The sequence below is a fragment of the Enoplosus armatus genome, chromosome 3, assembly GCF_043641665.1.
Source record: "Enoplosus armatus isolate fEnoArm2 chromosome 3, fEnoArm2.hap1, whole genome shotgun sequence".
Taxonomy (NCBI): domain Eukaryota; kingdom Metazoa; phylum Chordata; class Actinopteri; order Centrarchiformes; family Enoplosidae; genus Enoplosus; species Enoplosus armatus.
This window is the reverse complement of record NC_092182.1, coordinates 13,550,788-13,563,503: the sequence shown is the minus strand read 5'-3', so window position 1 is coordinate 13,563,503 and position 12,716 is coordinate 13,550,788. Positions and strand designations below refer to the sequence as shown.

The 12,716-nt window shown below is 41.5% G+C and overlaps 1 protein-coding gene across 1 annotated transcript in view; it reads right to left on the bottom strand.

Moving 5' to 3' along the window:
• LOC139282306 (potassium voltage-gated channel subfamily B member 1-like) overlaps positions 1-11,279 on the bottom strand; it is a 32,421-nt gene extending 21,142 nt beyond the window's left edge. The window contains exons 1-2 of the mRNA XM_070901925.1: positions 11,267-11,279; positions 10,460-11,019 (exon numbers count right to left, since the gene is read on the bottom strand). Coding sequence (XP_070758026.1) covers positions 10,460-11,014 — 555 coding nt within the window. The 5' untranslated portion in view covers positions 11,015-11,019; positions 11,267-11,279. The remainder of the gene's footprint in view (positions 1-10,459; positions 11,020-11,266) is intronic.
• Positions 11,280-12,716: the final 1,437 nt, after the last annotated feature.

The following is a 12,716-nucleotide window of genomic DNA, read 5'->3' as shown; positions in this document are numbered from 1 at the left end:
ATATATATACATACATACACATTGTTATTGTATAGATTTTTATTTTTCACTTAAATACTGCAAATGTATATATTTTTTATATTTTTAAATATTTTTAAATATATTTTTTATATCTTATATTTTTACATACGTCTCATTTCTAGCTCTATGCTACTTCTTCTATTTTTGAATGGGAGCACCTGTAACGAGTCTAATTCCCCCCGGGGATCAATAATTTCTGATTCTGATTCTGATAAACCCCTTGGAAATTAAAAAAGAGTCTGCTTTGGTTACTGTGCTGTCATGCCTAAACGTGTCACCAGCATCTATCAAAATGATGCAAGGCGATATGTTCACTGTGACCTGACACTTTGTTTAATTCAGCCTGTCTACTGTGGCAGACGTGATGCCCAACGGTGAGACACTGGAGGTGATCTTGTGTTAATTGAACCCTGTTGTTGACTGTTCGTCCATGCAGCTTTCAGGTGTTGGGTTCTGTATCAAGTTCAGGTAATTACAGTTCCTCACTGTCTGGCAGCCGCTGTGCACTTGGGTTTGTCAGGGTTTGAATCTCTACATGCTGCCTCACAGGGCTCGGTTTTGCATTTGTAGAAACACTTTTGGTACAGTCCGTATCGTATCACTTTCTTTCAACAAAGCGCCTCTCTGCACAACACTCACAACAATAAGCTAATGGGCCAATAAGAATATGTGTGCCGAACCTTATCTACCCTTGTGTATCATGTGACCAGTCCAGTCTCAAATAGGAAGCCTACAAGAGGCAGCCATTATTCAAAAGATGGACTCTGCTCATTGTTAAACCATCACAGTGGAACAGCAATTACAGTATGTTTTGTTGTATTTTCATGCCCTGCGAATAAACCATGCTCAGTCATTCAGAAATAGCTTTTTTAGAGAAATTCTATGCAAGAGAGCAGCACTGGAATTGCTTCAGCATAACTTGCGTTACAAATTATAGCACTGCAATCTTTTCTCCCACACTCAGCTACCTCTAAATATGACTGAGCTTTCTTCTTCAACCATCTCAGATGACCAGAGGATATCATGGTTGAGCAGCAAAGACTAGAAGTGGATGCAAGTGTAGCATAGTTCTGGTGCTGTAGCCAAACAAAAGGACAAAGGACAAAGCCCTAACCCTAACCCTAACTTCCCCAGTTACATTGTTGTTTCTTCGCTATTTGCTTGACAGCTAAGTGACCCCTGGATGAGATATACATGACGAAGGAAGCTGGTTAAAAATGCATGAGCCATCTTTTTGTTCTGCTGTCACCGATCGATGACAAGCGGGTTAAAGCACATGTAGCTCTTGAGTTTGGGTGAGAAGCCAAAAGCGCAGCATTAGAGAGCAGTGTCATGTAGAGGAGGAACTCTGTGAAAGCTCAGAGATGGATTATGGGCTCCACAGAAAATATATCTGCTGTCAGAAAACGTATTGGACGGACTACAGAATCTCATTGCATTATTCAGTCATGTCTGTCATTCCTGTGAGGGTGGCTGGAAAACTGACCTTTTCGGTCTCAGCCTGTCGAGTGCGCGATGAAAACGCTTAGTGTAGCGTGCAACTGTAGCTTAGGAAGGAAATTTCAGCATGCAATGGCTCTGGGTTGTAATGTCTAACTCTCTGGAAACTTCTGTTTTACTCTGCGGGTGACCACTCTGCCCCAACACCACTCGACATCTTCTTGAGTGATGTTCTCTCGCTGACAGGCCCGTCTGAATAATGAATGAAGGTCTGCAGCAAAGTAGTCGTGTCTCCGTCCCCTCCCGATTGACCTCTCACCTTTTTAAATGTCAGCGTCGGTGAAGACTTCCACAGCCACAGACCTGGTTGCGGCAGTGTGTGAAGAATATGAGGAAGAGGCAGATAAGGCATTGTACTGAAAATAAAGCATGGATTTGTAGGTCTGTCAAACAGAGATACTATGCAGAGGGAGTCTGTGTGTGCATGTGTAGCAGACAGTGTTGCCCCAGCTGGCTTGTGCGATAAGCTAATGAAGCGTACTAGATCACCTCTCTCCATGGAAACTGCAGCAGGGCAACAGAGGGGCTACAGTTTAATACTTCTTCCTGAATCCATATGCTCCAAACTTCAACTAGTACTCTGGTAAAATGGATTGAAACTGTATATTGATTATTTGTCATTTCTACCCGCTCAAATCGCAATGCCAGTATTTGTCAAATTTGTCAAAGTTGTGGGCCAGAAAACCAAAACAATGAGCTGAAAGATGCTAAAACACTCTGTAGAGCTGAGGGGAACTTTCTGTGGGTTCATCATCACGAGCGACCCCTTTCACATGCACTTTTACCAATTTGATCCACAGAAAATAGAAAAATATTATTTTATAGATGCTTTAAGAGTGAGACACTGTGCGTATGAAAATGCTTTTTAATTAAAGGGAGCTTCTAATTTAACATATTTTCATGTGAAAACCTCAAAACTCCAAATTTGATCATTTCCATATTATAACTTCAGATGGAGAATTTCATGCTACACAACCCCTAATCCTATATAACCCTCCCCCCATGCCCCTGCATGGCCTAACTGAAATTATAGCTGTTTAAACGCACATGAAGACTTTGTTTTCTCCAAAATGTAATATTTTCAGGCATGTTTTTCACCAGCCTACAATGTTCAAAATCTGTGAACCAATTTACAGCCACTCAGGGGAGAGGAAATAATGTATAGGTCATTTAAGTAGTCACATAAAAGAGGTCCAGAAGGAGAAGACAGTAGCTGGCAGGCAAAGTGAGCGGTCTGCCCATGCTGGTAACACAACACCTCCGTCAGTGAAGGAAGTAATTTAAAGACCACAGGAACAGAGTCCTGTTCTTCGAAACAGCGCTCGTTGGTCATTTCTGAGGAAATGAAAGAGAAGCACCTGGATAAAACTTCAGTTCCTATCCATTAACAGTACATTTCTTGGAGATCTCAATATACTGGAGAGTAGTAATGTAGTTTTCAGTAGGAGCTTAATGAAGAAGCCTGAAGAAAGGTCCAATTATAAGAAACTGGCTCCAATACAACATAAGTCTTTGAAGTTTCTGAGAAAATATCAGCCAACCAGATGCACATAGAACATAGAAGACACTCTAACTGCCACACAAACAATTTAATCCTCGTCTCTGCAGTTCACAGATGGACAGATTTTCTCCATCGATTAGCAGCCACTCTGGTGGGATGTGTGACTTCCTTAGGTGAATTTCCATTCATGTGTTACAGCATCAAAGGCATGTTTTAAATCAATAATGCTAATGTATCTCTCGGTTTGGAGCAGAGTTTCATTAGAGTCTGTATGGCTGCACAAAGACGTTCTCCATGTGTAGAAGATGAAGCTGAAGACAGATATCATGAAATAAACCTCAGCAGAAAACTAAACAGGAAAGCATGCTAACACTTTGCTGTTCCAACCAAAGCCTTTCAAAGTGCCAACCTTTACATCTGTGGCTGTAACTGCTGTCAACAGACTCCAAAGTGTAAAAAAAAAAGTATGGAAAGTCTGCAGGCATTAAAAATGGCTGGTGGCATTAGTAAAAACAAAAAGTGCATGTCAGTATATGGATACTGTGTGTAGTTTGTATAGATTAAACCTATAAACTATAAAAAAAATGTATTTATTTTTTGAATATGGCTAATTAATAATAAATGTGGGTGCATAAGGAGCTGTTGGTCTGAGAGCTGACTAAAAAGCTAGAAAAGGAACTTCAAGTGGATGCTATGGAATATGAGGATAACTTTGCATTTGGTTTTTGCTTTTGCTTTAACTCTTTGCATTTAGATGACTAACACAAATATATTTATAGAGTTCTTTCTACCTTTAATTAGAATCTGTGCAATAATGAGTGCTTACATGCTGATTAGGTTACTTGGACTTGAATAATGAGAGGAGGGAGTACAATAGAAGAAAACAGAAACAGGGAGATGAGATGATAAGAGAGCAAGGACGAGACTTTTGGTTCAATCTGCCAAACAGCCCACTTGGCAATACTTGGCACTGCAAGCAGTCTGGCAGCTGGGAGACTGTGTGCCACTGATTTATGGCTATTCAAAGCTTACCTAAGCACAAAGGAAGAGTTGCTGTCACCCAGCAACAACCCTTGAAAACAACTCATAAAATATATTCTGTATGACAGCCCCATGCCTGGCTATTAGCACACACACACACACACACACACACACACACACACACACACACACACACACACACACACACACACACACACAAACAAATACTGTAAGACAAAGGTGAGGAGGGAACAAGAGACAGAAACACAAAGAGACAGAGGAAACTCTCAGCTCCATTACTTGGAAGCCACTGCTGAAAATAACAACAGAGACCATAAAATCATAGTGACTGCATCTCCTCTGGTCTCACTGCACACCCCGTAACACAGCACTGGAGGTTAGCACGAGTGACTGCACTCCCTCATGCAGAGCTATCAGCAGGCAGTGGTCCGTGGGAAGTCACACGTCCTCAGTCCTTCTCTAATGGCTGGTCAGGGTGTGTCCTCCCTCACCCCAGCTTGCCTTACATCTTAATGTCTTTGCCATCGATTTCCTCCCATTCTTACAAAAAGTCGCCTGCCAGGCCGTATGGGGTGAACGTGCAGCAGGTAACAGAACACAGTGGATATCACCACCCCGATATCCACTCAGCCTGGATACACAGAGTAATCTCAGGCTTCACAAGCAACACAGCAAAGTGCTTACAGTGAAGTCGGGCATATCTGATGTGTGGTAAAAAAAAGTGCAGTTGACTGCCTCCAGTCATGGCTGTCTCTCGCCCACTGAGAGGAGAAGTTTCCATGCAATTAGTTCAAACGGCCTCTGCCAAGGCGAAAGAACGAAGTGTCAGTTTTTATAGCTCAGTATCCTGTTCTGGACCAGAGCTTCAGAGGGTAGAGAGAGCGCTGCAAGGCTTTTAGGAGGTAGGAATTCAAATTCCCAGAGTGCAGAAGTGTCAAAAAAAAGTCTGTCAAGTGACAGCTGTATGTGTCAACATCACTTTTCAGACTCTGAAAAACTTAACAATCAGACCCTGCTCCTATCCAGTCTGTAAGTCATTATGGTCAATCAAACTTGCTATTAAGTTGTATTGTAAAACATAATGCCTACTGTACATTCCTGGGCTTTGTAGTTGACTTTACAATATGAATTTGTGTTTTCAATATCTCACAAGATCCTCCATCCCATCCCAAACCAGGAGTGGATTATCAATACAATGTTTGTCTGTGTGTGTGTGTGTGTGTGTGTGATTGTCTATGTTGCGTCTCTATTTTCTTGTGTTGTGTGTTATATGTTGTAAATTAAATGCACATACAATCAATCAATACAATTTTAACTTTTTTCACACAACATACATATTTGCTTTCTCATCTTTCTAAACTCTGAGATGTTGCTTATACCTACAATCCTAAAACAAAACGAAGGCATTAAAAGAGTTATCTTTTAATTCTAACTAATTCATATGAACTAAAAAAACATACCCAACTAAAAAAGTCTAATTTCATCTAAGTTCTGGATGCCTCCACTGTGTGAGATATTTGAGGTTAACTACGAGGTATATTTCTTGGGATAATCTGGTAATAATGTGTTCTAACATTGTAATATAACTCTATATTATACAAATACTAAGACCTACAACTATGTGTCACCACTTTGGTGAAACTTTCTTTGAAACTGCCTAAAATTCAGTCATGTTTAATGCGCCTGAAACTCAGTTTGAAATCTTAAGTGTTCAAAAATAATATAATATAATTATACAATACATCATTCGTGAGTGAATAAGTAACAATCAAAGTTCAAAATATTTCATCAGATTTGATTGATAGGGGCCTGTCAACATAAGCTACCAACCTCACAACTGTCATCATACATTCAAATTTTGCTGAATCCTGATTGGTGCATGACATCACCTTTTGTAACTGATCCTCGCCCCTTTTCAAAACCAGTTAGAAGAGCACAGAAAAACAAACAAACAGGCAGAGATCTCTTGTGAAATAACTAAACCTGGTCTAACTTTGGAAGAAAATGTAGTTTTCATGTACGACTCCATCACACAGCAAACTGATTGAGGAAACAGGTTTTCAGGGCATTTAAATAAAGTCACTTTTAGAGTTTACAACAATGGCGGTTCTAATGCCAAACCCCTGGGAGTGTGATTTACACGCTTCCTTCAGAGACTGAACTGCACCTTAGGGAGAATTGAGCAGCAGAGGCGTGCTGAGACATGCTGTATTGCACTGGCTGGTTTCATTCACAACCCACTTACCCTCTCCTCCCACTGGGCCACGCTAAAAATGACAACATAGGCATTCAGCACATGCTGTTCTGTATCAACAAGAGCTTATCTTTTATTGATGAAATGATGACCTGCACGTTTTTCCTGTGTGTTTCCATGAGTCCATATTGGTGTTATTGTTATATTCTAAATAATTCATGGGCTGACCTGTGGTGGAAACGCAGACTCAAGTGGGTCTAAAACTATTCAGTAACACCTCAACGCTCCCAAGAAGAAAGACAGACTGGCTGAACGCAGGGCGTCCTTCACTGCTGCTTTGACAAGAAAAATGGCTTGCCCAAGAGCAAGCGTTGGCGCCTATGTGTATTTTTGGGGAGGTTATAACTCCAAAAGGTCCAGGATGAGGTGACATCTGGAGCTATAGATATGGTGGATCACACCTTCTCTCTCCGGCATTAAGTCAAGCGTTATTAATGTGCAATTAAAATTTCATCAGCACTGGAAGAATAAATGAGGCGGAATATGTGTTTGGGAACAAGCAATTTCACCGATGCAACTCTTCAATTAAGCCTCAGAAACAAGACTGCATTTAATGGTTACCATTTAACCTCAATCTGACATTTTTACTGTTTTCTGTCTCGTATGGAAAACCAAACCGCGAGGAAATGGCCCCATTTGTCAAACAACGCCTGCTTCCCTACCCTCTCATTCAGAAGTTTCAGTGGCCCTAAATTGTACAAACTGTACAGCATGTACTTGTGAGTGTTTAGCTGAGGAAAAGATCTTAAATGCCAGTATGACCATGTGAGAAGGACATCAATCCTATTCATCTGTTTGACTGTGTAAAGAAATTCAAGCTGAATGACAGATGAGACATGAGCCAGTGCTGAAATGTACAATAATGTAAAGCACCTAGAGGTATTTCATGAGGTGGAAATTGTGCTTGTTAACATTTTGTTTTAAAACTGATGTGTAATAATTAAAATAAAATATTGCATAAATGCAAAATGGAGCTGATTATTCATTAATGATTGTGCTATGGACCATGTCTTGAGCCTATCATGAATCTGCAAAGTAAACATTGTTTTAATTAAAAAGAAGATTGTTATTTGGTCACGCTCCTGACCTTTTATTTCATAATTTCTAGTCCTGTGAGCTCAGTGAACAGCAGCAGAGCCGAGTAAATATTCTCACCTCTCTCACCGAAATCAGGTTTGTGTTTAAAAAGAAACCAGAGAACTGCAAAATCAAGGATGACATTCAAACACAGATAACAGAATTCAGGAACAAGCTGAAGTATTATTAACTAAGCCAGTAATTAAAACATTTAAATCATCCAACAAGATATCATATCATATAATAATCTACTTTCAAAGGCTGTAATTAGTTCCATAATACTCCAAGGTGGTTTCTCTGTGTCCAGTATTCACAAATGTAATATCTAGTAAAGGCTGGCCAGCTCTGTGAAGTGGTGCAGTGTTTAATTGCTTTTATGAGCAAAGAAAGATTGAGGTTATTGTTAAAGTTTTTAGAGAAAAGCCTAGAAAAGAAAAGACAGAAATTATCCGTCTTCATCATTGTTATGTCTCTCACATGAACAAATGTTGTATTTTCTCTGTATCATGTCTGTAGACCATGTTAGGTCATTGTATGGTAGAATGATCAATATGAGAGCACAAATCATACTGAACCATCAGATCATATCTGGATCAATTGTATAACGCTTTCAAAAGAAAACATACTTTATATTTTTCGTGATTTGCATATACTTATATCTATATTAATATATTTATTTTATATATATATTTATTTTACATTGGAGCTGGATTAAAAAAAAAAAAAAAAGATTTCTACCCAGCCACATTCCTAGGTTTTATTACTATTTTATTACTGGTATACGTTTGAATAGCAAGATAGTTAAATAGATGAATAACAGCAGAATGTGTCTGTGTGAACAAAACACATTTAGAAACATTTAAAACAAATTACATTCATGAGAAATGCATGAAGAACATCAAAAGCACATTTTCAAATACTTGCTGGTGTACACAAGATGGTGTCATCGGCATGAAAATGTGTGTTTAGTGGAAATTTTGATTTTTTAAATTAATATACATATATAGGCAATAACAGATGTCCCAGAATACACCCTTGAGGAACCCCATTGTGATTTTTAAGGGGGGCTGATTTAATATCAGCAACAATAGTCTGAGTTATTAGATGCAATAAACCAGCTTTTATCAACAACAATCCACAACAATAAGTTTCTTATTAAATAAAACACTATGACCAACAATATGAAAATGGTGCCTTTGGTAAAAATGATTTATTATTTTAAAAGGGTAGTGACTGATGTTATGGTCTGATTGGTTTAAATCCACCACAGATTACATCTTTCAAAATGGCCTGAGAGTTAAATAAACACCATCAGGATAGTAGTCACTGCAGGGCGTTTGTATTAGATTGCAGTAGATTTAGCTTGGTGTACCTAGTGAACTCAGAGAGGACCCTCTACATTGATCTACAGTGATTGCCGAAAAGGATATTTGCTACTCCTCAAGGGAGCAGAGGGATCAGGTGAAGCTCCCTCTGCTGGTTTAGAAGATTTTGATTGAATCACGTACCAGTCACCATGAATACCAAAGGACCTGGTGTTGGAGGATGCTTCATCTGTGTAATTAATGGTTTCAGAAAGCTCAAGAGACAACCGAGGGCCACTGAGTGTCTTAAATATAGTATGTCTTTAAGCAATGTGATTGGATAATTAAGAAAAATCAGATGAGAAATGGAGCAGGTTCTTTCAATAAATGAGCTGAATAAATTATGCAGGAACTCCTGTTCAAGGAGGTGTTTGAAATTTCTTTGAGTAATGATTCGACCCTGATATCTTGTGTGGCTGGAGTACCAGACATGCCACTGGAGGTCTAACATATTTCTGTGCACACAAATGTGACTGGTACACCAATGACACATGGTGAAAATACTTTAAATTGTATGTGGAAATAAAAGCTTGACAGGCTCACTGGAAGTGTAGCACATCATTTGTGCATTTTCACTCTCTCTGCTAAATGTAGAGGGACTGAAAAGGGCAACATCTCTTAATGCTGCAGATTCCCCAAACAGTTGTTGTATTGGTACGCGACTGGGTCGTTTTTTCTTAAACATTTTTTAATTGAATATTGACCCAGTCACATCTTCCACAAAGTCAGTTCACTTAAAAATGCTGTTAACATGACTATATCCATTGATCTAGCAATGTGAAGTACTCTTGTTCCTGGAGTGTGAGCTATGAGTCTGGTAATGGGCGGGATGATTGAATACTGGACTGGAAATGAGGCAGGGGTGGCTAATGAAGCCAAGAGGGAATGACTGTTGAGAGAAAAGGATGGGGGGGTTTATGTGATGGTCTAAAAATATATTTTGTGCAGTAGAGTTTCTTGCAGTCCTGACATGGATTAAACTCTAATAATAAGTGTCAATCTTTTCATCCTCTCTGGTGTTGCCAGTGAAAAACAAACATTCAATAATTACCCCAAGAGACTAGCCTCCAGACAATGCTGGCTTGGGAACAAGTATCTGACTGAAAGCAATAAAGGGAGACAATGAAGGCTGTCATGCACAAACAAAAAAAAGGGGTGGGGTGGGTGGGGGTTATTGACTCGCCAGAAAAAGAGCACCCGAGTCTTTTCTTCTCAGGAAAGTACACCTAGTTAAGATCACTGACTTGAGTGGAGTAACAAAATTAGTTTCCAAAGTCATGCTATTCAATACACGCTGATGAATAGGCAAAACTTTGCCGACAGCTTTGACGTTCACCTCCGAGTACAACAACAACAACATCTTTCTCTCTGTCTGCCTCTCATTCTCGCTCTCCCTCCTGTGCTTTCAGCAGCTGAAAGTGACAGATTAAAAGCACCGGTTCAGGTTAAAAGGAAGTCAGACATCAGATCAAGCCAGTCTCAAAGAGAGATTCGTGCTTGCTCTGGATGTTGTACTAAAATGTCTCCCCCTTTTTCTCGTTGAACTCGTGTCTAAATTTAAACCCTAATCATTGGGACCAAACTCTTCTCAGCAACCTTCCCTCCACCTCTTGATGTAGACATCATTTAAAACTTAAGTAATATGGGCCTGTTGCCTATACGCCAACCCTCTCTCAGGTTACCTACTACTTTCACTTGATCTGCCCTGGCAGTGTGGCAATAAGAAAAGCTGAGTTGTACCTTAGCAGCAAACGATGAGCTTGGCTTCTCCAAGAGGTCCCAGAGTTTCTTCCTCTTTTCGGAACAACACGTGGTCGTGAACTCCTCTCCTACCCTCTCCCTCATGTTCTCGGCCTCTCTTTTGAGCTCCTCGTTCATCTGCTCCTTTTTCTGGTGATACCTGGCCTGGCAGCAGGACTCCAGGTAGATCTCGTCGATGCCCCAGAAGTCCAGCTCTTGGCTGAACGAGAGGGCGCACATCTCCTCCATCATGTGCAACTTCCCGGTGCGGTAGAAGTTCAGGATGGAGGTGAAGGCGCCGGGGTGCCTGTCGAAGAAGTACTCGCTGTTATCCAAGCTGTAGTCGTCGCATATCTCCATGATAGAGTCGTGGGTGTTGCAGTCTCTCAGTTTGCCCAGTCTTGTGCGGGGCAGCCGGTCCAGGGTCCTCCACAGGACTTCGTGGAGAAGGCCCCCGACGTTGAGCCTCACTCGGCGGGTGTGGGTCTTGCTGCGGATGATGTCCATCGTGTCCGGCGGCAGCGAGGTGGCCGACCGAGACCCCGCTTTGATCATCTTCACTCAAGTCACTCGGTCACTTGGAAAGACTGGAAGAGACAGCCCGGTAGATTAAGAAGACATGGTCCTGTAGAAGACCGCATCAGGGTCCCTCCTCGCTTCTTCTTGTGACTGTAATAAAAGAAGAAATATGAAATTATTTTAGGCGCTGTTGAACAGCCAGTGCCGGTGTCCTACAGTAGCAATGTCAGGTGGTTTATCCACTCATCAGAGAAGCAAATAGATATTTTAATCAGCTTTAACAGGCACAGCCGCTTTTCTTGCTGACAAGGGAGGCGGTGAGGAGGGGGGCGGGGGGGGGGGGGGGGGGTGCGGGCCAATGATAAACTGGACTTGTGAGCGCTGTCCGGTGCTGAAACGCCCGCCGGTTGACGCTTATTTACAGACCGGCCGTCTGTCGCTGTCCACGGACTGCGGTGCTGAAACGTGTCATCTCGGGCGGGACGGCGATCAATCAGCGTTTTCACAGGACGTGGATGTGTTGCCCAAGTGTTCTCCAGAGGGATGTTAAGCTGGACTAATGCTAACACCGATTATCAACTTTGATTAAGAGCCCATAACACATTCTATCATCCCCCTAAGACCAGCCTGTGGTCTGCCCTTACAAGTCAGATGCAGTTATGTTTTGTCACGTCGACTTTCAAAAGCGCGTTTACACCGATATGGGCTGTAAAGTTCATTTCAGCCGAGGCTAACATGCCACAATTATTACATTCTTTTGCGCATATCTGAGTCATGCAACACGACTGCATTTTGGTGGAATATATAAATACACCTGCATGAGCTGGCAGTCAAACTAGTACAGCCTGTAGTGATGGCCAGCCACGCCAAACAGAGACAGGACAAATAATATCAAAGTGAAACCAAGTGGGCTGTAAAAGCACACTGCCTATACAAATGAAGCCAAAAATAGATTCAGACCGAATAAAGAAACGTGGTACATACGTGTCTTCCTTATATCCCGTTTCACCTCATGGACGGACATCAGCAACATTTCAAGAGTAAACGCGTTAAAACTTCTTATGTCCGTCCAGGTCTCCGGCGCTCTGCTGGGAGCTGATGGAGGCATCATGAGCTACGTGGCGACATGTTGAAAAATATAATTTGCTTTACACAGACATCACCGCGTCCAGTCCACACCACCGCCTCCCTCCCGGGGGCGAATCAACAAGTAGACTCCTGAGAGAGTCGCCGGGAATAGTCTCGGTGGCTCTCTTCTGCTTCCTCTGCCTGCTCACAGTGTGAGTGCCTGCTGGCCGGCCGGCGCCTGTGACTGTGAACGGGATCCTGCAGGGGCTGACTTCACTCAGGCTCCTCCAGCGGCTGCAGCCTGTGATGAGTTTAACCCTCACAGAGCCAGCGAGCTTTGTGCAGCAGTGTTACAGGCATCCTCTGCCAGAACTGGATCTTATACTGGATTTTATGAAGGTGCTATAGGCCCATAACTATTACACCAAAACTGTAATTCTACCAGGATTATTTGAGCTCAACTTTAAAGTAAGGCCACTGAACACACCACATGTCCCTATAGGATTAGGTGATAAAAGAATACCACACAATCTATTAAAGGCAGACTGTAAGACTTCCTAGGAATATTATAGTGATCTTAGTTTTCCCTGGATGGTAAAAATACAATATCAACTGTCTTAGCTGATTTTGTCCATGACTGTGTCCTAACTTTTGTATGTATCTTTTAGAC